This window comes from Cyprinus carpio, chromosome B7 (genome assembly GCF_018340385.1).
Source record: "Cyprinus carpio isolate SPL01 chromosome B7, ASM1834038v1, whole genome shotgun sequence".
Lineage (NCBI taxonomy): Eukaryota > Metazoa > Chordata > Actinopteri > Cypriniformes > Cyprinidae > Cyprinus > Cyprinus carpio.
The window spans coordinates 4,760,269-4,788,237 of NC_056603.1; the positions used below are offsets into that span (position 1 = coordinate 4,760,269).

At 35.6% G+C, this 27,969-nt stretch overlaps 1 protein-coding gene across 1 annotated transcript; it reads right to left on the reverse strand.

Moving 5' to 3' along the window:
* On the reverse strand, window positions 1–27,270 carry LOC109056888 (protein NDRG2). The gene is made up of 16 exons (XM_042726814.1): window positions 26,762–27,270; window positions 12,441–12,534; window positions 11,261–11,302; window positions 10,999–11,104; window positions 7,703–7,823; window positions 7,392–7,454; window positions 7,200–7,260; window positions 6,409–6,495; window positions 6,261–6,317; window positions 5,453–5,504; window positions 5,122–5,209; window positions 4,989–5,040; window positions 4,860–4,907; window positions 4,612–4,647; window positions 4,470–4,521; window positions 1–2,921 (listed from the first exon to the last, which is right to left on the reverse strand). Exons 2-16 carry the CDS (start codon window positions 12,513–12,515, stop codon window positions 2,758–2,760), a joined length of 1,104 nt encoding a protein of 367 aa, XP_042582748.1. The 5' UTR covers window positions 12,516–12,534; window positions 26,762–27,270; the 3' UTR covers window positions 1–2,757.
* Between the last annotated feature and the right edge of the window lie 699 nt (window positions 27,271–27,969).

Here is a 27,969-nt window from a genome sequence, read left to right on the forward strand (position 1 = left end):
TCATTTCGATCCCTTTAATTACTTTTTTCCAGTTGTTCAGTTTTACACAGAGAAATTAGCCACACAATTAATTTTGATTGCATTCTGTTATTCATAACATTTGTTATTATTATTATTATTTTTGTTAATTACATTATTTCCTTTTTTAGTGCTAACGCTAAAAAAGTTACACAAGAACTAGCACACTGATATCTAACCCATGAGGACATTGAGACGCAAATCTACTTCACAGAAAATTAAAAAGTGTTTCATTGAGGAGAGTTAAAAATAAAAAAGTAAATGGACACACATTTACATTCACACCGTCCCAACACGCACCATGACCTTATCCATTCCTTTCCCCATTAAAAAAAAAAAAAAATGATTCCATCTATTTGTATTTTTGGTAAAGGCTCCAGTGAATCTGGGGTGATCTTGCAGTCTTTACGCTGAACACAATATCAATATTCCAACAATGATAGCAACATAAAATTTCCATTAAAAAGAAAGAAGAAAAACACCATGTTTCCCACTTACACAACCCATTAAAGCCAACATTCTGTCATGAACAACAGAAAACTTCTCAAAAAAAAAAAAAAATTGTGATTTGAGAATCTCTACGAACACTGGGTGAACTCTCCAATTAACGTTGATTAGCCTATTCCATTTTACTGTGATTTTCAGGGCAGTGTTTTGCTGAACATGATTGTTACAATGCATTTGCAGTTGTGAAGTTTTGGTCTATGTTGTTATTGGCAAGTGTTAGCAATCGTGTTAAAAAAAAAGAAATTGCAAAAAAAAGCAGTGATTTCTGTATTTTTATTTTTTTTTTAGCGCTCTATATCGAATCTTCTATTTAAACATTGCAGCTACGCTAACCTGCTAATCCCAATGGCTTGCCAATTGGAAGAGCTCTTGGAGCTAATGTGTTAATAACATGGCTAAACCCTGTTGGCAGTGAAGGGGCTGGTTTATCAGCAAAGTGAATTTGACACGAGCGCTTTGAAGCGTCATTCTTCTGAACAAACTTGGACGTATTCCCTTATTGTGATTTAAAGTTAAAGCACTGCACGCACACTCAGGCATGTCCACACATACTGTTTTTCTCTGTGTACAAGTCACTATGGTTCAGCATTAGATCACACCATGGCTTTAAGTACACTTCAAACCAGAGCTAAAGCTCAAGGAACAGCCATTTAAAACGACAAACGTCACCATCACCATGAGTCCACCTCAACGTTTCCAACCAAACACTTACTAGCGGACTAACAGAGTACTGTGGCCGTACCATGGTACAGTGATGGCATCAGTGGCAAGACTAAAGGTCTTAGCTACTAGGTGGTTACCATATTTATATTGTAGCCTAAAATGCTATTTTACTCCAAAGTGCTTCAAAAAAATACCATCGTACGTGTCCACTAATCTAAGACACACATCCAAAAACTCACAAAACACTCTCATGTCAGTTTGTCACTATTTTATGTTTTGGTTAACTGGTGGCTAATTTATGTGAATTTGTACAATCTGCCCACTTTAGAGGCAGTTTAGAGGTGGACTTGTATGTTTACTTCTATTTGGTAACTTGTATATGTATGTACGAATCATATCGTACAGATTCATACGAAATTGACTTTATTACTTTCTTGATTCGTGTTTCTGCTCTTACTATAAGCGATTCATCAGTGCATGTTAGTCTTCGTAATCTTTCATCAAACTTGCTCAAACAACATTTCTTTTCAGCTTCCGGCATCGATTTCTTTTATTCCCAACCACCATCATACAGACACCTTTTCAGCATCTAATCAGTCCCTCACAGATTAATCCCCGTACAATGTTTATGTCCGGTTTCTATGAAAATACATCACATCACAGATAGAAATGTGCACCTCAATGTCACTTGACTTCAAAACAACGATTCCTGCGACTTTCTCATTGTTCTTTCCTATTTAAGACCATACTCTCTAATCGAAATAAAAATGAACGTAAAATCTGAAAAAAAAAAGAGTAATAATAATAATAATAATAATAATAATAATAATAATAATAATAATTAATAAAAAGTATAGACTGATGTGGTCAAGAAAATTCTGGCATGCATTTCAGAACAAGCAAAAGACCCCAATGGCCCCAACAAAAACAAAAAAAAAATTATGTATATATATATATATAATTACAGCATTTGTCTTTCACGCTTTTATGTGTATAGCTTTTTCGTTAAGGTCAAATGGAAGACATGAGGTGGCTGTCATCTACAGAGACGAGTATTTCAGCCTAAAACTTTCACCACCATCTCCGACAATACTGCACCCCTCTCACAGCAGCAGGATTGTATAACAGAAAAAAATAATACAGAATACAAAAAACGAAAAGAAAAAAAAAAATCACACCAAAAAATAATACTCACAAAGAAGTTGATAGACACACATTATGAGCTTATATACTCTTTTCTCTATTCTTTTGTTTAGAAATTCAACATGTAATTAAGAGAAACACAGTTTTTTTATTTGTTTTTTTTCAATGACGCTTGTCATTATTAATATTAATAATCAATATTCATATTAGAAGTATTACTATTGGTTAACACTACAGTTGGGTCTCACTAAAGGCCCCGCCCATGTCACAGAGTTAAAGGGCTCTATCATCTGCCTCTGACGGGTCGGTGAAGGGAGGGAGAGAGTCATAATCATCCGTCCGTCGTCACGCACGAATCTCACATTCCACCACCCAGAAGACCGAAGCGTTTCATCCGTCCATCTCTCTCCCCCGCTCTGGCGCTCCTCAGCACGACACCTCCATGGTATGGGACGGGCTCGGTGGGAGCTGTCCACCCTGCGAGCCCTGGGACAGCGTGCGGGATCGGGAGCGCGAGCCCTCCATGGAGAAGGAGGACGAGAGCGAGGTGGTGCGTGAGCGAGAGAGACGCGTCATGCAGGACGACGCCACTGAGAGAGAAGAGAAGCAGCACAAACATCAGAGAACAAACAGAAGAAGAAGCCAAAAGACAAGGCACAAACAAACAAATAAATAGGCCTAAAAAAAAAAAAATTAATGTGAGACATAAACTCAGAATTCCATGGAAAAGCCAAAATTCCAAGATGTAAATTCCGAATTGTTTTTTAAAATGCAACAGCTTAAATACAAATATGACACCTCTGTTGGCAATTTTTATTTTATTTTTTTCAACAAAATGTTACCACTTGCTCTAGTTAATCTGGTTAAAAATACACCAAACAGGTAAAACCAACCCAGACAGCAACATGGATTTTTCACACGTGCCAGATGTGCACTATGTTGCTGTCTGGGAAAGGGTTAAACATTTTGTTTACTGATAATGAGAAGCTAAACATTGCTGTGTTATTACTACAGTTCAAAAGTTTGGGGTCGGCAAGATGTTTGTTAAAGGGATACTCCACCCCAAAATGAAAATTTTGTCATTAATCACTTACCCCCATGTACTTTCAAACCCGTAAAAAAGCTCCGTCCGTCTTCGGAACACAATTTAAGATATTTTGGATGAAAACCTGGAGGCTTGAGACTGTCCCATAGACTGCCAAATAAATTAACAGTGTCAAGGTCCATAAAAGGTATGAAAGTCATCGTCAGAATACTCCGTCTGCCATCAGACGTGCAATCTGAGTTATATGAAGCAACGGGAACACTTTTTGTGAGCAAAGAAAACAAAAATCTCCTTGTGGCACGAATGATACAGAACAGCATACACAGCATACAGTGATATGGAGAGACACAGAGGAGACTGTTGACAAAGGAATTGTAGAATAAAGTCATTATTTTTGTTTTCTTCACTTACAAAAAGTCTTCCCGTCACTCCATTTAACTCAGATTACACGTCTGATGGCAGATGGCGTATTCTGACGACGACTTTCATACCTTTCCTGGACCTTGACACTGTTATTTATTTGGCAGTCTATGGGACAGTCACAAGCCTCCAGGTTTTCATCCAAAATATCTTAAATTGTCTTCTGAAGACGAACGAAGTCATCAAAATTTTCAATTTTGGGGTGGAGTATCCCTTTAAAGAAGATTCTTCTGCTCACCAAGGCTGCATTTATTTGATCAGAAACACAGTAAAATAAGGAATATTGTGAAATATGATTACAATTTTAAAACACTGCTTGTTGTTTGAATATATTGTAAAATTTTCAGCATCATTACTCCAGTCTTCAGTGTCACATAATCTTCAGAAATCATTCTAATATGATTTGCTGCTCAAGAAACATTACTTGTAGTTTTCATATAAGCCATCAGATATGTTATTGTTCAGGATTCTTTGATGAATAGAAAGTTCAAAACAACAGCATTTATTTAAAACAGAAATCTTTCGTAACATAAATGTCTTCACTTTCGATCAGTTCAATGAATCCTTATACTGAATAAACATACTAACTTCTTTCAAAATAAATCTTACTGACCCCAAACAATTTCATACTTTTTTGTGATATTTCTCAATAACCTGCTCTCCGGTCACTTACTGTATCCCATGCCTTGAATGAAGTATTTAAACGCTTCTGTCAGTTTGCTGGGCTGTGGAGACACACATTTCATTTGGACTCCAAACAGATTTCATCTGAATTAATGAATTGTATTAATAAATAATGATGTGATGTGACTTACCTGAGTCAGCTGTGGCATCCCGCCGGCATCAGCCATCTGAATAAAAGCAATTTTTAAATAATACATTTGCTTTTTCTGGGACAAACCGGTCTCATTTTCTAACAATATAATAATTTTAAGATTATTAAATTAAGATTATTAAATCAAATTAAATGATCCATTAATAATATGTTATGCTTATGTTTGCTCTTCTTTAATTAAATCTAATAAAAGTACAAAATCAGTCATGAAACAGGTGAAGTTTGAACCTTGAGAAAGGAGGTCGTAGTCGGATCTAGTTTGCTGTTGCACTCCACCTAGTGGACAGAAACAGACGTACAGTGAGATGAATCCAGGATTTCTGTGGATAAGCCTTGTCCTTTTTAAGATTGACTTACAGCAGCTTCTTCATATGGAGCCTGATCCCCGACCACCAACATCACAGGACATCTGAAACACACAGACACGTGAGGAGACGCCAAAAGAGAGACGTCTGTAAGAGAGAATGGCTTTATTTTTCATCATTCCTACTTGAACGTGTTATTCCTCTCGATGTTCAGATCTCTGCGACTGTAAGGCAGAAAGAAAAAGTGCGCTAAAAGTGCATTTCTTTCCTTGTGTTGTATCACGTGTGTGAATATGCTTGCTGATAGCATGTACAATGCATCACATCTTAATTACATGGAAAAGATAGTTATGGATGGATCACTTTTTAATGCAAATAAAACAGTTCAACAGCCAGAAGCATGCAGCGATGTGTGTATATGTTTGATATGTTAAATCATTGTTTGTGTGTTTGTTTTGTTTTATTTATGGTAGGTATTTCTTAAGGGTTAGTTGTTTGTTGGTTTTGTTTGTTTATTTTTTGTCTCTCTGTGAGTTTGAATGAGCTCTGTGTTTGCCGACATCTCTTCCTGAAAACAAACAAATACACACACGACAAATCAGTGTTTAACCTTTGACACACCGTCATCTTTATAATGGACGGCATTATTATGCCGTTCTCTGGAATACTTGATTCTGATTGGTCAGTCACATCATTCTGTACACAGACATTTCTGTGTAATGATGTTAAACTAGAAATGGACAATTTTCCATTTTCAAGAACTAGCTGTGCCAGTTCTGCTCAAGAGAATCTTTTCTTATGTCATTTAATGTAATTAATGAGATATCACCATACTTCTTCAGCTGATTAATCACAGTATATTAAGACAATAGTTTTGTATACAAGTGTTCTAAAAGGTTATGTTTAAATACTTTTAATTAAATATGCACTACTTTGCATACATTTCCAGATTATAAATCTGAACTCTGAATTTGGTTCAGATGTCTTGTTTCATGTTGTGGACAATAACATAATAGAAGTAAAGATTCTTTTTTTATTAATATCTACTGTATCTATCAACTAGTCTGAAAGAACATATGTTATGGAAATAGCTCAAAATGTCAAAACTGACCATGAGAAAATGTTTTTTGGCCTGTGTTGTCTTGCCTTATTTAGCTGCATTATAAGCATGATAATATACATTATCAGTCAGTCATTCATTATCAGAAAAACAATCAGGTTGATTAGAAGCCCTCTGATTCATATTTATGTCTAACAGAGAAAAACACACACTCAGTCTAATCTAATGTCTGCGTTGTAGAATCACACACACACACACACACACCTGACTGAAGAGGTGACTCAGGATTTGGTCTGGGAGGGAAGACGTCAGATTGGAGAGCTGCAGAAGAAACACAAGCTGTTGAAGTCATTTTGGGGTACATATCGCCTGTTATTATTCATCAGACTGACTTTATATGCAGCTGACAGACCTTCTGCGCGGCCCAGTCCATCCAGCCTCGTGCGTTTGTGTCAACGTTGATCAGAACGAGCCCTTCCACAGCGTCAGGGTTACTCAACTGTGTGAGAGAGAGAAAAGAGAGGATGTCAAGCAGCGTTCAGTGAATATTTAAAGAATTTGAAGGATTCACATTCAAAACACTGCAAACTATGCTGCCACAATCTAAGGCAGCAATGCAGCTTTTCTTTTGTAAATAAGGACGAAATCTAATGCAAAACTCTGTGATAAGCATAGTGAAATCTCCACAGAAGACGGCTAATGGAGTTTATTTTGAGAGTTTCTCATTTTACTGTATTTAAACAGTCCTGATGTGTAATGATATTTAATTCCTCAGTATGTGATTTTTAATTTTTTGGCCAGCAGATGGCTTCATTCGTTCTTTGAACATCTGCTTGTGTTATATATGCTGTATTTTAATGTAATAATGTTGTAGGTTAAAAAACGTGTTAATTTTTATGTTCAAGGGAAACAAACAAATTTGTAACAAAATTCACAGATTAACCCGAAGCATAGAAAGAAAAGGGCCACATCATCCACTAAGTACACAAAGTAGTGAAATTATTTGATGACAAGCAATAAAAAGGGGGAAATGAAAACAAACTATATGGAGAGCAACAAAATAGTTCTTATTTAAGAAGTCTGTGCATCTAAATAAATACAATAGATACAATTGTGTATTATTCTTCGATTAAATAAATGCTAAATTAAAAAGGAAAAAGTGAAACAATAATAATGCATGTGACGGTCAGATGTGTAACTCACAGTGAACTTGGACAGTATGTAAGCGCCAGCTCCGACTCCAACACCGATAATTGTGCGGAAACTAAACGAGAGGAAAACAATCAACGGTGATGCATTCAGTCATGTGAAGACCAGAGCTGATGTCATGTATCAATGTCGTTTACAGGTGTCACTAATGAAGATTTAAACATGCAGTAACTTGTTTTGACTCACTTAAAGTACTGCAGGACAGCGGGGAGCATCTCAGAGACCTGATCCATAGATGCATACTGGTATCTGTCAGAGAAAAAAAAAAAAAAAAAAAAAAATTCTGGGTTCTTAACACATCTAACACAAAACACATGTGAAAGCATAAAAATAGTCTCTGAGTCACAGTCTGCATCAAACGCAGAGAAAGTAGAACCACTAACACCTTCTGAAGACGCTTTAGCAGGTGTCAACGCCATTTAATGCATTTTAATTTTTTACGCTTTTTTTTATAACACCCACACAAATTCTCAGGAATCACACACACACACACGTACCCTGCAGGGTAAATGGCCGCGCCGTCCTCTTGTCCCGGAGCGTCCACATGGACCACAGTGAAGTTCTTCACGATCTCCTGCATCTCCTCAAACTTAAACAGGGTGGAGAAGCAGCTCTTACCTGAGAGAGAAAAAGAACCATAACATCATTTAATTTATACAGTGCTTGACCGGAGTGTTACAGAGGTTAAAGCGTTATGCTCTTTTCAAACATTACCTTTCATGCAGTGTGTAATATACCTGTTTGTGAATATCAAATGTCTGCTCAAAGAAAGAATCGATTCAGAACTGCCTTGAACGAGTCATCAGTAATTCCAGTCTCACTTCCCGTTACATAGCTACGTAACAATGTATGGCAGTCTATGGTCTGCAAACATGTCTACTTTGCCCTGCCTTCAAACAATGTAGTTGTAGCTGAGACTGGAAGAGTTTGGATTGTGTTGTTCATGTCGAGAAGACACTGTTTTCAGTGCTGCAGATCTTTCTTCTTCATCATTTTTAATGTTGTACAATGTGAATTTTGCGAGGGCAGCTAAAACTGCAGCTAGAGTTTGCGCAGTGCCAAGAAATGTAGAAAGAAAAGGTCAGAAAAGGCCAAGAAATATGTAAATCTGCATACAGTATAAATGTATACACTGAAGACTGGAGTAATGATGCTGAAAATTCAGCTTTGATCACAGAAATCAATTACAGTTTAACAGATATTCACATAGAAAACAGCTGTTTTACTCTATTTTTCTTTATTTTTTATTTTTATTTTTATCTAATTAATGCAGCCTTGGTGAGCAGAAAAGACTTCATTCAAAACATTAAAAGTCTAATATTATATATATAGTATCTAAGTTTACTGAATTCATAAATTAATACTAAACACCTCAAAGATAATGTGGACCAAAAATCTTTGTCATATCTTTATGCTGACATGCTTTACTAGCCTTTTGTTTTGGAGCTTTGATACACTTATCATCTTCTCATGGTGCTAACAGGAAATAAACTGCTTTGGTCATGACAACTGGTGACAATTTGCACTAATCATGTGAAACTGCACATATTTCACTGAGACCCTTTATTTTTTTCATATTCGGTCAATTGCATTTTATATCCTTTTATATTCACAATAAAATGGGTAGGTTAAGGGGTCTAAAAATCTAAATTGCTTATTGATAAAATGATTAAAATTGCATTGATTCAAATATCTTAATGCTATAAAAGATACGTAAATATTGCAATTTTTTAGCTAAAAATACGTAGCGATTTGTATATTTTAAATGTTGAGATATGTCTAAATTGCATGTTTTAGCATCAATAAAAACTTACAAAAATGTATGTTTTGTGCTTGTAAGTGTTATGTATTAATACCTACATGTAAACAACGAGACCAGGCTGACAAAACTGGCTCAGGTAATGTTTTTAAAGCTATAAATAAGGATGAATCACATCTTTGAAGTCTTTTAAGCAATCTTTCCTAAAATCAAAATGCTAAATTTTCATTCAACAGATATTTGAAATTTTTTAAGAATAAACTCAATTTTGTTTGATTTCTCAGAAAACAAGACTTTGTATCTTCATTTTGTATTTCAAGTAAACAAATGTTGATTTCAGGAAAACAAGAAAAAAAAAAACAGAGGAAGATACTGATTTTTGCACGCAACATTTATTGCATGACTTTCTGAATGTAAAACCTTTTTGAAAGACCTGCAGACACCATGTTTAAGTAGTTTAGTTGCTTTTAACTATGTCTATCTGTCTGTTTTCAGCATGAGATTGGGGTTTCTCCTCATGCTTCTCATTTCCAGCAGCGATCAGCCATTCTTACTGGCCAGCTCCCTGTCAGAGAATCTCTGATCTAAACACATATGGCGTTTTCATTCACAAATACATTACCCAACATCATTTCAATGCTTGGGTTGATTTTCTAACGAGAGCATGCCTCTGTGGAGCACAGCCGCACCACTCTTTCCTGCGTAGAAACCACATCAATGCCATCGTACAAATCTGCAGAGGACGAAGCCTCAGAGACGCTCTGAACTCAGTGAGAGGAAGTTCAGAGTGTTTGTCGTTCAAAGTGACTATTATGAGAAACGGACACTGTGACGTTCAGCTTCAGATCGAACACACTCACGTGATCATCGCTTGCGAGTCCATTCATTTAAACCACGGTGTTCCTGTTCACCTCAAAGGAATAGCTTACACTGGACCATCTGGACATGGTCAGGTACACAGATGGGCAGCGATTCCTGAAGAAATAGTTAGTTCTACTTCATCTCTAGAGGAAGAGCGTTTACCCGAAACAAATGCAGACGTGTTTATGGTCAGACATGCTTCACTTCTATTGCCTTCTACAACTGCTTGATGTAAACTGGTCTGTGATGAGATCTGACTGTTGCTGTATTATATTCTACATTTACATTTACACTTTTTAAATTGTTGAATATTTTTGAAACAAGTGTTCTTGTGCTCACTAAGGCTGGATTTATTCGATTAAAATGCAAAAAAAAAATAAAAAATTATTGTGAGATATCATAATTATTTAAAATAACTGTTTACTGTTTGAGTATATTGTGAACTGTAATGTATTTCTGTGATGTACATCTGTATTTCCAGCATCATTACTCCAGTCTTCAGTGTCACATGATCTTCAGAAATCATTCTAATATACTGATTTGCTATTTAAATAATGCTGCTTAATATACTCTAACATTAATGTTTGATACAAAAGTTTGGTAAGATTTGTTTAAAATAAGAAATTAACACTTTTAATCTGCAAGGATGCAATAAACTGACAAGTGACATTAAATGATAGAGTGGCATTTCCAATGATACAGAAGATTTATATTCTTTATTTCATAACATTACTTATTTTTATTCAAATAAATTTGGCCTTGATGAACAAAAGGAACGTTATATTTAGGGCATCAAAAAAAAATTATAATAAAAAATAATAATAATAATAATCAATTCCAAAAGTCATCCATTTTTATCAACTTTCTAGAAGTTTCCCTGAAACCTTTGTTTGATGGTTTGAAGAAATGACTGCCATTTATTGCTGTTTTCATTTAGGATATTTGTGCAAGTGTTATTAAGAGAACAACAATTTTTTTTCAGGCTACTCTATATGAGGTTAAAGCTCTTTTTATATCATTTAAAAAGTGTAGTTGTTTTCTTCTTTTAAAACCAGAGTTGTGTTATTTGTGCTCATGGTCATGCTTGTCTTACTGTCTGTCCGTGTGTGTGTGTGTGTGTGTGTGTGTGTGTGTGTGTGTGTGTGTGTGTGTGTGTGAGAGAGAGTGACTTACTGTCCATCCCCACATCATGAAAGGTCAGTATGGCCGGTCTGCGTGCGTTTCCAGCGCCGTGAACCGTCACATGCAGCACGCCGTGAGGTGTCTCCACACGGTGTTCCTACACAAACACACAGAGAGAGGTCAGTGTTCAATAAAATCATGCTCATGCATATACAATTCAAGATAATGGAAAGTAATAATGACTAGCTGACATCCTGAGCTAGATCTAAACCATCAGTGAACCTGTCAGCTATATGAATCATGTCTATCTCACCTGGCCTTGATCCAGCAGTATTCGGGCCGCGATCTCTGCATCCTGCATGAAAACAATCACACAATCTCAATATCAGAATATCTCTGTTTACTATGGGTGTCTACAAAATACCTCAAGTTAAGTATAAAATAAATCAGAGTCTCTTGAAGTGCATTAACATGATTTTACCACAGTTTCAGAAGTGCTGTCAGACAAAACATGGGAAAATCACAGCATCACAGTCTTCACCGCTGTGTTGATTTTTATAAAACTGTGGCAACAGTGATGTGATGAAATACAGTCTTTGAAGCAAATGTGCTGTTTTTAACGCTAAACTGACTAACATAATGTAAAAACACGAGAGAGAGAGAGAAAAAAAACTGGTGAAAAACATCTTCCGATGTGTATATAGTCCGGCAAATAAAAAACACATAGTAAAACACCTCAACAACACACATTGACTTGAGCGATCATTCATGTCTGAAACACGAGTTAAATTCCAAATCACTCATTATAAGTATGTGAAATAGTAAGAGTGACTTGATTTAGCAAACATCACTAACAAATAAATAAAGTTCATTAGATTAATTGCAGGCTGTCTCAAATTTTGTGCATTCCTGCCGATCTCAAGAGGCTTTTTACGGTTGACGCTTGTCCTGTCAGTGTGATCAGTACAAATCACTATCATAGTTCATATGTCTCATATATATATATATATATATATATATATATATATATATATATATATAGTATATATATATATATATATATATACACATACACATATATGAGTATGTTGAAGTTCTTCAAATGTGCAGCAGGTGGCAGCAAAACATAAGTTAATGTGGTGTGTGTGTACTTGTTTATGCTACATTGTGGAGACCGAATGTCCCCCCAAAGACAGTAAAACCTGACATTTTTGACATTGTGGGGACCGACCTGCGGACAAACAAATTACTAAAAATAGTAAAAGATGTTTTTCTGAAAGTGTAACGATGCAAACAGGTTTTCTGTAAGGGGTAGGGTTAGGGTTGGGAAGGGGATAGAAAATATTGTTTGGTCAGTATAAAAAGTAATAGAAGTCTATGAAATGTCCCCTCAATTAACAGAAACAAACGTGTGTGTGTGTGTGTGTGTGTGTGTGTGTGTGTGTGTGTGTGTGTGTGTGTGTGTGTGTGTGTGTCTGTGTGTGTTTGATGACCTTCACAGTGTCTGATTGACCCGGCAGTAAAGGCTTCTCCTCCGTGATGGCGATCTCCTGCATTTCAGTCGTCATGGTGATCTGTTACACTGTCCTGAAACAGAAGAATGCATCGTAAACATTGAGACAAAAGATGACCTCTTAACAATGAGAACACACACATTCCAGCAGAACCGTCACAACTCCGCCAGGCTTTACTCATCTTAATTACAAATTTACAGCAAGAACAAATTAACATAGAGAGAGAGAGAGAAAGAGAGAGAGAGATGACTTTAATAAATACTCCTGCAGGAAAACCACTAACAAATTAACATAGAGATAAACTATGTTTTTGTTATATTTGTTTTTGTTTGTGTAGGTGTAGGCATCAAGGATTAAGGCATGAAGAAAAGAATATTAATGTTAATTATTCTGGACAAGAAGAAACAGAAAGAGACCGTCTGAGCAATACAGTATGTAAAGCAAGTAACCCTAAAACACAAGTGAACTGTGCTTACACTGTATCTAAATTCAATACATTAAAATAAAAAATGAATAAAAAATACACCATAAAGTTATTTGCAGTCGTTTGTACGTAAACTGATTTGAGTAAAATTAATTACTTTCCAAAAATAATGAGAGTGAAAAAAAAAAGAAAAAAAAAAATCAAAACACACTTGTTCTTATAAATATCTACTTATTTGCTTCAATCTAACCCTGACCTCCTTTAAAGCACTGAAACCCTAAACTTTGTAAAAACCACACCAATACAGCGATTAGTTCTTCCACACAAATGTTAAACCTGATTTTGTAGATAAACCTGGATATTGCACTGCATGCAGGTGATCTGACTATGACAATTTATTAATACGGAGGTTTTTAAGTGGGTTGTTACTTTGAATCAATCTAATGACTCACTGAATCATTTGGAACGACTCCTATGAACCACATGCAGTAATAATGCAAACTCAAGACTCGTGGCTAATGTCAAACAGAACATTTGGTCCTCATAGAAACATACAAATACTCCTGACGGGGGACGACGCTCGCCAGCGAACCTTCACAAACACAACACAGACATTCGCCAACTGTGAGAACTGTGACAGATTAAAGGTCTCCGAGGAGGACAATCCTTTACAATCCATTAACCCCACGCTGGGAAAAAATACAGTACAAGACATGTTACAGTGATTTTACCACGGTAATGGGGTTAAAGCTGCAAAGTGATGTTTCTAGCGTCACCAAATGTGACTGCAAAAATAGTGACCCAAAAATTACTTTACAACTACTATAAATATGGCTTAAAATACGCTTTATTATGACAATAAAACATGAATAAAAATAAAAGACAAAAAAGGCTGACAATGTGCAAAGAAAGTGTACTTAATTCTATTAAATTTGTATTTTAAATCTAAGAAAAGTATATTTTAAAAAAACTGACATTAAAAAAACTCACATTTTAAAACATAATTTGAAACTACTTGCAGACAGTATAATATTAATGAAATAAGTTACTTAAGTTTTTGTGACTTTCTTTACACACAGATAAACTTAAATAATGTCAATTTATTTATTTATTTATTTATTACTTTAAAGTACATTTTAAATCATAATTGTATAAGACTCTACTTGCAGACAACATAATAAAAATGTTACTTATACTGACTTGTTTTTTTATATTGGTTTTAAAACACTTAAGTACACTTTTAAATAATGTCTTAACACAATTAAGCACTTTTACATAGTCAAAATAAAAGTCATACTTTAAAGTACATTTAAAATTGTATACTGAGGCAAAAAAGGAATAAGAAAAAAAACTACTCGCAGTCATTGTAGTATTAACCAAATGATAGATTACTTAAGTGTTTAAATAATTTGTATTACTGTTTCTAAACACACTTTTAAATAATGCAAAACCAAAGGTTTTACATAAAAGTACTTTTTAAATTGCATATATTTTTTAAAACTCTACTTGCAGACAATAAAATATTAATGAAATTAAATGTTACTTAAGTGTATACTTAAAAAGACTGTTTTCATGACTGTTTCTTGAGTACAATTTTAAATAATGTCAAAGTAAATGTTTTACATTACGTTAAATCATTGTTTTAATCTTTTGTCATGCATTGACAAAATATTAACTGTATTTTAAAACTTATTAACAACTTTATTAACTAATAAAAAATATTTTTAAATGACATTTAAACAACAACAGGTTATAAATAACATAAATGTAAAAAAAAACAAAAACATTGCATTTAGTTTGCAATAAGTATATATTTTTAAAGTATATTATTGAGTATGCTGAAGTGCCCTTCTTTTTCACGAAGCTGAGAAACCATGCTTTTGTAAGACATCAATAGAGTTCATGCCATGTTTTCAGACAGTATTTATTGATCATGCTGTGTTATTGATCAGCTTTGGGCCGCTGCCGCAGATGCATGACGTGTCATAAACGAGTCGAGAGGTCATTAGTCATGTGAGCCGTTAACATCCAGCTCTCTTCATCTCCTCAGCGCTCGTCATCCTCTCGTCTCTCGCTGCTCTCAGAATGAGCCTCTTAGACGTCAGAGCACATCATAACAGCTAAACCGGCGGGAGACAGTCTGAACGACAGAAAAAGAAATGTCGAGGATGGAATGGAAATAAATGACAGAAAATGTGTGAAAGAAAAATAAGCAGTGTAGGAGGATTGAGATGAATCTCACAAAAGCCTGTCCAGAAACATGTCTAGGTCACATCTAGAGACAAAATCTAAGGAAAAATATAAGAATTATAATACAATTATAATAAGTTTAAAATATAAATTATTTGAAATGTTTAAATTAGCTAATGAATAAAAATAATGAATAAAATATTTTGTTCAAAGAAAATTTATTTTTAGGAAGGTTTGAAAATAAGTGAGCTTCTTTAAAGCATGGCAAGATTATTAAAACAAATAAAAAAATAAAAAAGTTAATAAAACATTAGTAAACAAAAAATAAGGAGCGTAGGATGCATGACATGAATTTTAGAAAAAAAAAAAAAGTAAAAAAAAATTTAATAATCCATGTCACCATTTCTGACTAAATCAAAAGAAAAATAGTAATTAATATATTTAAAATATAAAATATTCTAATTTTGAAATTGTAAATATTTGTAAATTGTAAAAAATGTGTCTATTTTTGGCAATGTTTGCACATCTTTGAAGCATTACAAGAGATGATTAAAACAGTATTAAAGAAAAATAAGCACTGCTGGAGGATTGAGATAAATCTCACAAAAACCGAGAACATATTTAAATCATTCAAATAAAATATGTGCTCAACGATAATGAAGACTTTTTTAAGTCTGTTATTGCACTGAGAATATTGGAGAGGAAAAAAAAGAAGACGGAAATAAGGAAAGAAGAAGAAAAGTGATAAGGGAATGGTTTAGTTGTAGAATGGTTTAGTCATCACAGAAAAATTGTAAAATATTAAATATTATAAATTTTATTACTTTAAATAATTTTCATATATTAATGCTAAATATGATTTCCTACTTTTCTGTAGTTTTTAATTATTATTATTATTATTATTATTTTTATTATTATAAATTTTTTTTTTGGTGAAATAAAATTCACCCTTGAAGCCGTTAAAATGAACTCCATGAACACACACACTGTTAAAAATCCAAGCCACAAAGTCTCATGACTCCAATCAGCAGTGACGAAAACAGCACCAACCAAATGCAGTTTGCTTCTGAAGAGACGGCTGGAGTTGATTAGAGAGAGAAAGAGAAGTGAAAGCAGGCCACGAGTCTATTGACAGACTCTAATGGATGATGTGCAGGAGCAAACGGATCGATACGAGCCTCCAGCCGCTCAGTTATGACACACAGCCCGTCTCTCTTCTGACTCCAGTGCAAACCAGACATTCTAATACGCTCCGAATGTGCAGATTATATTCAAATCACGCCCTGCACTGTAAAAGACGCTGAATGTTTCTCATGCTGAAATCTGACTGGAAAACAGTGAACAGCTGAAAGTGTTTCAAAAGTTGACATTCACAGCGTCCACAACTTGTTTTACTTCTGTCATGTAGTGTATTTTTGATCAAAACAGCCTATTCAAATTAATCATTTAGCATGGGACTTCAAAATCACACTAAATGCATGTAAGAAGAACACACATACAGTATATCTGCACAAACAGCGAGTTCATTGGTTTTGACCGCGCAGGCCAAAGCAGCGGGAAGTTGTGCAACACATTTGATTTTGACAAAGATTTCTCTGTTTCAAAGCCCTATGAGACCCAAATGACGTGACTGAGTTAGTTAAAACCATATTAAACAGCACTGATGAGGAAAACAGTGCCAGGAACAAACATAAATAAGCCTTTCAATCCACACATCTAAGCTGCTGTTTTGACAGAAATGTTGCACAATCATACTAAATATTATTTTACAGCATTCACAGATGTTATAGTTGTGAATATCAGTATATTTACATCTGCACGTTGAATGAAAAACAATGCTTGTTTGTGCAGTTAAACTGTGTAAGCCAACCTTGTAATGACTGAAACTGATCAAATGTTTGGGGTGTATTTTTTTTTTTTTTTTTTTAAGATATTGATACTTTTATTCAGCAAGGATACATTAAATATATCAAAAGCAACAGACATTTATACTGTTACAAAAAGATTTCCATTTCAAATAAATGCTGTTCTTTTGAACATTCTAGTATCTGTGAATCCTGAAAAATAATTTCAAGTTTAAATTTGCTATAAAATATGAAGCAGTTTTCAACATTGATAATAATCAGAAATGTTTCTTGAGCAGCAAATATTAGAATGATTTCTGAAGATCATGTGACACTGAAGACTGGAGTAATGATGCTGAAAATACAGCTGTGCATCACATATATTCACATAGAAAATTGCTATTTGAAATTATAATAATATTTCACAGTTTTACTGTTTTAACTGTATTTCTGCAGCGTAAGCAAAAGAGACTTCTTCATTAAATCTTATCAACCCCAAACATCGGAATGGCTGTATAACTCAAGACTCTTATATTTTCACTCCAAACCATCAATGCTAGAGTTTAGAAAAGGGCAAATCATTTTTGAATCACTTTATCATGGCTGAGGAAATAACACAGACACACAGGAAGAAAAAAAGGTATATGCGGAGATGTTAGCGGTTACACAATCACTGGCCCTGTTACTGAACTGTCTCTCTCTCATGGCCTGCTTATGCCAGACTTCAAAAACAACTCTGCTGGCAAGCACGCTGCTGTTTTCATGTCTTTCTCTCCATTTTTGTGCCAGCACATCATCAATAAATGCAGGAATGCCAAAGGAAAGTGTTTCTCTTCCGTCGCTCATGACAGCAAAGTTAAAGATTTAGCTTTACACAAGAAAACATATCTGCCAACAGGGTCAGAAAAATCAGCAGAAATCAAAGGGAAAAAAGTGTATTTTTCTGACCCTACTGGCAGATATTTTCGCTTGATTTAATTATAAACTCGTTTCAATTTCTCAGAAAACAAGGCGTCTTATCTTGCATTATTTACGTCTTGTGTATGAAAGCCAATTTCTGCCACATACTGCAAGAAAAATATCATGTTTTGATAAATCATAATTATGAGATTGTTTTAGTTTTTTGTTAAATAATAATTATTGGTTGTGAGATAAAAAAAAAGTTAGATAAAAATGTAAAAACAATGGATATTTGTGTTTTTATTATGCCTATTTAGGCTTTTTATCTCATAATTATGACTTTTTATTTGATAATGAATTTTTGTCACAATGGGAGTTTTTGTCAATTTAGATTTTTTTTTCTTTTTTTAAATCTCGTAATGGCTTTGTACGTCACTTATTTTTCTTTTCTTTTATCTCAACTTTTTTGTAATTATGACATTTTATCTCATAATGACGTAATTGCCAAAATTTAGAATTTTTGCCATAATTATGACTTATGTAATAATTGCTAATGACTTTGCAATAATTTTTACTTTGTAGTATTATGTGTGCATCATCATTTACATAATAATTATAGTTTAACAAGGCTTTTTTTTTTTTTTTTTTTCGTCCTAATATTTTTTTTATTCATTTATACAGTTTAGATCTTTGGATTCTGGAAAGCAACTGAGGATGGAAATCACTTTTGTAATGAGAGGATTTGATTAAATCATTATAGTAATATAATACTAACAGAGATGCTTGACTTAACAAACACTAACAAGTCAACAGTTGACATCCAGTGAAGAAAACAGAGCTAAAGAAGATGACATGTCATGACTAAAGCAAACTGACATCAGATGCAGTCCTTCTGTGCTGATCTGAGATTAGTTCTGAGTTTGCTGTGGGTACAGGTGCGAGGAGCTGACTGTAGCATGCACGGATACTGAGGGTTTCAATCAAAGCTGAGCACAGGAGGCTGGAAGAGGATTGTGTGTCGTCGACCCAAACAATGATTCAGCAAGAGCTGAGGATGCTGTGTGCTTCGGTGTATCCAGAACTAATATTTACAGGATTACACCGATATGAGCAGGGTGTGTATTGTTTTTACACTGATTACATACATAATCGCAGAGAGAAATGAGAATTACCAGAGCTTAATAATAGGTCACACAATTTCACCTTGATTTTACAATGGCTGCATCTCAATAACAAATACGTTTGTACTTTCTTCTTCTTCTTCTTCTTCTTCTTCTTTTTTAAGTATTGAATGCATGTTTTCTTTATTCTGTTTATCCAGTTTGCACCATAAAAGTGTTTAAGCTCTCCGTACAATAAATCCTTCTTTTATTTCCAACTATCTATCATTTTTGTACTGAGAAGCAAAATGACAAGCTATAAAGTATTGTTTTCTAAAAAAAAAAAAAAAAACTCAATTAAATGAATGCTTGAAACAAGAAAAAAAAAATATCTTCCAGTGGGGTCAGAAAAATAAACACAATTCAAAGGGAAAACAAGCTTATTTGAATCAGAAACTTCCTCAGGAAATGCCTTCTCAACAAAATGGATGTTGATTGAAAAATGTTTAGATATTTTACTGAAAAACACAAAAATACTGAGGAAGAAACTCATGTTGCAGACCTACAGTACCAAGTGTCTCTAGAAATCAGCAGGTTGAGTTTCAGTTTGGTAGTAGGGCAGGACACGTTTAGAGGTTGGGCTGTATTTTTAGGAGTTAGGATAAAGGACACTGGGATATGTTGCGACGCGCTATTCTCGGGCCAGCAGTTGTATATCAGTGTGGATTACTTTACTCAAGATGTCAGGCCACATGTGACTGCCGAGCACCAATGCAAACCTCAAGCAATGTTTGGAAAACATACAAAAACAATACGACAGAGATTGATGATCACATTTTCATGCCAATTTTATGCAACCATCGTACTGTCAATGAAGAAAGCATTTCATTGCATGTTATATGTAAAGAAAAGAGAAACAACTTCAGTTAGTCTCATGGGCGTTTAGAGGAACGTTGTTGTTGTTGAGACCCAGAGCTGAGGACGGTGTAGTGTGACGTTACTGCTAAGTGTGTGTTAACTGAGTGCTATTTCAAGAGTTCAGCCATGTTGGGCTGAGACGCCCTGAGAGACCTCGAGCTGCTTCAGAAAACACCCGCAAAGAGTTTGTGTGGAGAGGTCAAATCTAGAGTTTAATGTGGTGTACAGCCAATCAATCAATCAATCAATAGAAATAGTGCATGTTTGTGTGGGTTTACTCTGCTTTAGGGACAAAAATGCTCAAAAAGCTGTAAAGGTACCTCCTCAAAGGTAAAACAATAATTTAAAGTTAAATAAAATAATGCAAAAAAAATAAAATAAAATAAAATAAAACCTTTAAAAGTGTAAAAATTGTTAATGAATAAAAAAATATAATAGATTAATGATAAGTTAATGTTAAATTAAATATTGAAAATTTAATAGTGTAAAAATTGTTAATGAATAAAAATATATATATATGGCGAGTGTGATTGCATCAAGTACAACATGTTCCTGGATCATTAATTTTAATAATTGATATTTGTCTTAATGTACTTGTTGTTAATGGATTGGTATTTATAATAATTTAGTTTTTGGTGATGGATTTTCATGAAGGGTTAGGTGCTCCACACTCTTGTTAATCAGCTATCATTTCCCACTGATTTTAGGAATAGATTATGGGTAGGGTTAGGTTTAGGGGTAGGGATTGGGTTAAGTCTATATTTTTGGACAATAATGTTGATCCAGGAACATGACTTGGCAAAATCACAGCGACCACATATATATATATATATATACAAAACAAGAAAGTATGCTCATACTATGACTCTGAATGAGCTATAAAGAGATAGGCTCCAGACTGTAAATGCATTTTCATCATCTTTCTCTGCTGCTGAGAGACTCAATAACTGATAGAGTTTGGACTGGTCTGACTTTAAAAATGCCCTGCTTGTTTTAATGATGCACTGCCAGACGATGAGAAGCAGAAATCGTCAAACCAGCGCTGACTAAACTAAACCTCTGCAAGAGCCGTTAGACACTGCTGTGAGGACAAACAGCACAGTTACACCAGATACTACTGACTTTAGAGCCCCATGAACTACACCAAGCATCAGTGTGAAATGCTCTGATCTCCAGCTCTGATTAAATGAGCACAACTTTGTTTACTTTCAGATACTTTAACTTATGACTTTAAAAAAAGACTCAAATCTTTAAGCTTCTCTGTATAAAGCAAAATATGCAATACTATTAACAAATACATTTATTAGTGCATTATAGTTTTGGTTTTTGGTAAAGAATCGAGCACAAACACCTGAGCACCTGTGTTGACTGTAATACTTAATGGCTCACTAACACACACACACACACACACTGACATGACTGAATTGGTAACACAGACACATCCTGAAATGAGAAAGTATTAATAATAAGTAATCACCTCCCATCTGCTGCAGCTCGCAGCAGATCTGGGCGGTGTGTGTGTGTGTGTGTGTTTATCCGTTTATTCTTGGCTTTGTTTTTGTGTTTGTTCATTTTCAAAGTTTCAATGACAAAGAAAAGAGAATGAGCTGCAGGAGCCACCATGGAGACGCGGAGAGACGCCAAAGCGCTCAGTGTTGTTTTGCTGCTCCTTCACTCGTGTGTTTCCCACAGCGATGAGCCACATTCATCAGTCCAGCTGGAAAAGAGCAGCCAAACCTCTGATGGATTCACTACAACCACTATTATCTATCTATCTATCTATCTATCTATCTATCTATCTATCTATCTATCTATCTATCTATCTATCCACCCATATATCTATTTGTATCATGCATGTCTTTTTCTCCAGCAGTATGAAGAAATCTCACTCTCGTCACTCTTGGTGAATTTCATCAAATAACTGGCATTCTCTCTATCATTATGGCTCAGCGTGTACTTGTGATTCTTCAGTAAAGCACAATGACTCGGCTCATTACAAAGAATGAAACATTCGACGTGATTAAGTGTCCTTGCGTAGCTGAAGTGCATCATTAAAGAGCCACATCACTGAAAGACAAGATGTTCTTTTACCAACACACTCACTCCTGGAACGACCTTCACGCTGGAGGCTCGTCACCATTTGGACACGACACAGAAAAACTCCAGATCTTATTATGCAGATGTAATCTATGACCACAGCCATGAGGATGTGACATCACTGAAATGCCTCGAACTCCTTCGCTTATGTAAACCCTCAGTTTACCCAGAATTCTGCATCGCTTCAGTGTTTCATAACGTAACACGCAGTCCACAAGAAGCAAGACAAAACAAGCAAGTGTTTTCAAGCTAACGCTGCATCAAAATTATTTTTTGGAATTGCTTTCACAGCATAACAGTCACAAAACAACTCTACAGCCAAAAGCAACATGTAGGCGGAGTCAAATCACCCCAAAACTGTCATTATTAAGTCAGTTGCACTAATTAATGACTGGTTACAACAAGCCATGACAACTAATTTACATAATATTTCTCAAATATGGCTGGGTTTTATATATATATATATATATATATATATATATATATATATATATATATATATATATATATATATATATATATATACAGTATTATAACATTTTCAGTCTATTTTCAGCCACTGATCAGTGTGTATCAGTATTAAATATTTACTCTGAATTAGCTCAAATGGGTGACTGTTTTCAATTAGCAGGTTGTTTATTTCATTGTGACCAATTAGATTTAAAAAAAAAAAAAAAGTAAAAATCAAAGCATATTTTCCACAGACTGGCACTAAATCTTTTTTATTGATATGAACAATGCTTGAAGTGGAAAAGAAGAGGTGCTGGTAATAGTGTGCACCACTCAACTGAATTTTTTTTTTACCGTTGACCATTTTTTACAGAATTTCTTGAGTTCTCTCCAGCGCTGGAAAGCTGATCCGATATTTACACAGGTCCTAATTCTTGCCTTAAGCCTTCTTTCGTTCCGCAGACATTTTCCTCTTTTGTTTTTATCCACCATCTCTATCTTTCCGTCACTTGGCTCGGCTAATGTCAGTCCTGTGCACTGAACGCTCTCTCCTCCACATCATGAGTAGACACGCCCCTTACTGCTGATTGGTTACAAGTTTGTTTTGCTACTTGGCCTGAATCAGTTTTCTTAAGCGTTTTTGGAAAATTGCTTACCCCACCTTTAATGAAAATTTCAAACTTTATATATTTTTATGTTCCTGAAGTTTATGTCAGAGATGCTAGGGAGGGAGGGATCTTATGCTTTGAAAGCAAGCTTCCTATTGCTAGCCTTCCGAAATCACCTACCCTACCTTTATCAATCGTATAGACACCAGTCACAAGACAAGGGAGGATCACACAACCAGTCTAATTAGGAAAATTAAAAGTCCATTTCAGTGATTGTGATATTTACAATGACTGTTAATTTTATGTTGACAACATAGCAAATATATCATGGATATCCTGTAATACACAGTCCGAATCTCAAATACCAAAACATTTCATCCCACTCAAGATACTGGTCTTACAAATCTAGGTTCAAATCTACCTACAAACCAGTATTTCTCCTCTTCATTCAGATGTATAAGCTAAAGAGGGCAGAGCGAGGTGAGTGAATGAATGGGGAGAGAAACCCACAGAGAGCAAAAATAGCTGGAGTTGAAGGGTTGGAGGATGTGTGGGAACAGAGGGAGCTTTGTACCACCAGGAGCAGAGCCACAAAATACACAAGTCTGCAGCGTCACCTCAGAGACTGTTCATTTGTCTGTTGCACCCATACTCTTCTCATCACTCTCACTGCAATGACACCTGGGAATATTACACTTATTCTGTGTTTGTGCTTTTATACTCTTATACACATATTCAATGACAGACAGTCAGACAGACAGACAGACAGATGACAGACAGACAGACCGACAGAAAGATGACAGACAGACAGATAGATTGACAGACAGACAGACAGACAGACAGATGACAGACAGACAGACAGACAGACAGACAGATGACAGACAAACCGAGAGACAGATGACAGACAGACAGACAGATAGACAGACAGATGACAGACAGATGACAGACAGACAGACGACAGACAAACCGAGAGACAGATGACAGGCAGACAGACAGACAGATGACAGACAGATGACAGACAGACCGACAGACAGACAGACAGACAGACAACAGACTGACAGACAGACAGATGACAGACAGAGAGATGACAGACAGACAGACTGACAGACAGACAGACAGATGACAGTCAGACAGACACAGACAGACAGATGACAAACAGACAGATAGATGACAGACAGACAGACAGACAGATGACAGACAGACAGACAGAAAGATGACAGACAGACAGAAAGATGACAGACAGACAGATAGATGACAGACCGACCGACAGACAGATGACAGACAGACAGACAGACAGATGACAGACAAACCAAGAGACAGATGACAGACAGACCGACAGACAGACAGACAGACAGATGACAGACAAACCAAGAGACAGATGACAGACAGACCGACAGACAGACAGACAGACAGACAGACAGACAGATGACAGACAAACAGACAGACAGATGACAGACAGATAGATAGATAGATAGATAGATAGATAGATAGATAGATAGATAGATAGATAGATAGATTGAACGATTGAACTACAGATAGATAGATAGATAGATAGATAGATAGATAGATAGATAGATAGATAGATAGATAGATAGATAGATAGATAGATAGATAGATAGATAGAAATAACAATAGATCGGACATTAACATAATGAATGTTGGAATGATAAAACGTTAGATAGAAAGTAAGAACAAGCAAATTATAAATACCAGTAATAAATGAAAGTTTGCTGACAGATAGATGGTTTTCCTACAGTCATTACACTATACTGAGTCAGTCTAAAAATATCTCTTCTTCTGATCATCGCTCATGTAGTAAATATGTGTTGTACACAGAGTGCTGTACAATCACTCAATACACAGCACAGACCACAAGAACAACACTGGAGTGCAGCACTGGTGTGGTCTGCGTCTGTGAAGGAGGAGTTGAAATTCTCTTTACCTTACAAGCCCAACCCATGAAAAGAACCCAAACAACTTAGAATACCAGACTCAAAATGGGTGGCTAGAGTCCTGAGACCAGCTGCTCGTACATCAGTCTGAACAGCTGAAATGTTTTAAAAGAAAGCAGGGACTTCATGTTAAGAGACTGGGTGTCTTTAAAGGGACAGATCACCTAAAACGTGAAGTTATGTAACTTACTCGCACTCATGTTGTTACAAGCCTGTATGTCTTTCTGCTTTTCTGCAGAGGATAAAAGGAGACATAAATGGAAGGTGATTCACACTGTCAAGCTCGAAATAGCACAAAAAAGACCAAAAAAGTAGTCCATACAACTAGGCACTATATTCCAAGTCATTCGAAGCCATATGCCAGCTTTGTGTGAGGACCAGACTGAAAAGTAAAACGCTTCTACAAGCTTGTAGCTCACAGTAGGTCTGTCTTTAGTGATTATGTAAGTTCAAAATCACTACCACGATGGAGAAAATCAATGGGTTTTTTTACGTCCAGAACTCAGATGTTGCATGAGAGGTAGTTGGAGGGGGGAGGGGCTGAAAAACAAGAGGGATTGATGACATCAACTGAAAAGAAAAGTTGTTTCAGAGGCGGAGCAAGTCATTATGTAAACAATTACCATTGAGATGAAACATGCTAATTAAAATTTACATGACAGCTTTTTAGTAATTATAAAGGGAGCACTCTTTGAGCCATAGCAATGCATGGCACAAAAATTTTAATATATATAGATTTAATATATAATTTTAAGGTTAGAGCACCCTTACTAATTACTAAGTCTTGTGAAAATTTTCTGCAAACATATGAGTGAAATTTGACGTTACTCTCACAATGCTATCATTTGACTTCAGAAGACATGGAATATAGTCATATAAACTAGTTTTATGGTGCGTTTTGGAGCTCAATAGTTTGAAGAGTAAATGGCAACATTGCATTTATTTATTTTTTTTTTGGGGGGGGGGGTAAACTATCCCTTTAAAGGCTATATGACTCTATAATACATATAATACTTCATTTCCTTTGGCAATTATTTATTTTTGTTTGCAAAACTTCTATTATTTTAGCAAGTATAAGTGGCCCTGTTTTGACTCCATACACCTCTCTTTGACATTGGCACACATTCTCCACAGCCACGGCGCGTAAATGAACAGAGCTCTGCAGAAGCGCGGAAAAGCCCACCGCTGGAGGCGCAGCCCGGTACGTGAGCCAGCGCTTTGCATTTAAAATTCAACTTCACATCAACAAAATGCAACACGTACGCATGTCTCCTGCGCAAGATCTGCACAATCCACGAACAAAGACCACCATGAGTTAAACCACTAGTAAACTGACAGTTCGTGTTAAGTAGCTCGTGTTAAGTAACGTTTGCGCACTCACAGCCCATAAATCCACCAAAAACTCTTGGAGAAATGTGGGCTGGTTCTGCAATGCTCGCAACCTAAAGGACAGGCTTTATGCATTCATGGCTCATATTAAGCAAGCTGGATTTAATGCTGCTTTATTTTCACAAGTTTCCCGCTGGAACAGATTACGTCTCGTTGGTCGTTTAAAACGGATACTTACGGCTCTAACAGCATTTATGGTCTATGAATATTTACGTTTTATTCCATTGTGCAACCGGCAGTTATAGGCATTGTTGCATGCATTAAAAACATTAATGCGACACATAGGCAAGCGTAACTTAATATTGCATGCATATATATATATATATATATATATATATATATATATATATATATATATATATATATATATATATATATATATATATATATATATATGCAGTTATAAAGCCTTAAGAAATTGCACTTACCTCTTATGCAAAATTATTATGATGTCGGCGTGCCCAATTTCCCTAAAATATAGAAATGAGCAAAAGTCGACACTCCTTTGTCTGTGAAATATATATGTATTTTTCAAAGTCTTGACCCTGGGACGCTCCCAGCGCTCTTGAGCTCGCACTTTCTTTCCAGCAGCGTTTGTTATTTTCTCTCCCTCTTTTCCTCTCTGTCTGTATTACCCCGTTTTTGTCCTTTCTGGAGCCACAGAAAAAAATCGTACAAAAAAATATGGACCCGTCAATCAAATAAGTCGACCGGAGTTATGGATGGGGAGCGCAAAATCAGCTATGGAGCTCGAGTCGCTGATGCTGAGGTGTTTTGAGGTCTGTTGTGCGGTGGATGTGTTACGATATCTATTCCTGCCACAAACCGATCAACATATCGATAAACAGACGCTAAATGTCGATGAAAGCCCGCTCTTATAAATTCGTCTCCCCCTGTGTTTGGCAATGGTTCGCTCCCGTTGTTGAATCGCCTGGTGGAACAAAACGCGTTCGCATTCCAAGGTTCTGGTTACTGCTGCGCCGCAGTCTTGAGCAAGAGCTCCGTGTGATTCGGGCCGCGTCAGAAGATATAAATACACTAATCTCTAATTTCTGGCAGAAATGCACAGGATATGCAAAATGGGTTCGACGAGTGATTTGTAGAAACGAATGGAAAAGTGGACGCTCGCCTCAGGCAGTCCAGAAGAGCTACTGATGGAGAGTAGCCTATATTTGTACAGAATTATTCAAATCTCTTTAAAAAGACACTTTATTAGAACCATTTTTTTGTCAGGTAAAAAATAAAATAAAATAAAATACCATAGTATAGACAGTTATAAACTTGATTCTTGTCATGCTATCAGATTGCATTCACATCCAGATGGTTATTAATCTACACTGAACCCAAAGTGTTGCTATTATCAGTTTTACAGCTACCAGGTGTAATATCAAGGCATCACTCACTCACTAAATTTACATTTCTTCTCAAATTGCAGTTTCAGTTAGTCTTACTGTAGTCAAATCATGGTAAACTTTGATATCATTTGCAGCCCATATAGCGACAGGCAAAGTCCCCCCCAAAAAGCACTAAGCCACGTGTAGAGCTCAGTTCAGTGGGTTCAGTCAGTCCAGGAGCATGTTGGGAAATATTCAGGGTCTTACGGCCCCCTTTAATGCAGTTATATGGGAACTTCCGT

Excerpts from the sequence above, each read along its gene's own strand:
- LOC109056888 (XM_042726814.1), bottom strand. The coding sequence starts at position 12,515 with ATGACGACTGAAATGCAGGAGATCGCCATCACGGAGGAGAAGCCTTTA. Across the intron at positions 5,041-5,121 it reads GAGAGGAATAACACGTTCAA|ATGTCCTGTGATGTTGGTGG; the intron begins GTAGGAATGATG and ends TGTGTGTTTCAG. Across the intron at positions 2,922-4,469 it reads CATTCAAGGCATGGGATACA|TGGCGTCGTCCTGCATGACG; the intron begins GTAAGTGACCGG and ends CTTCTCTCTCAG.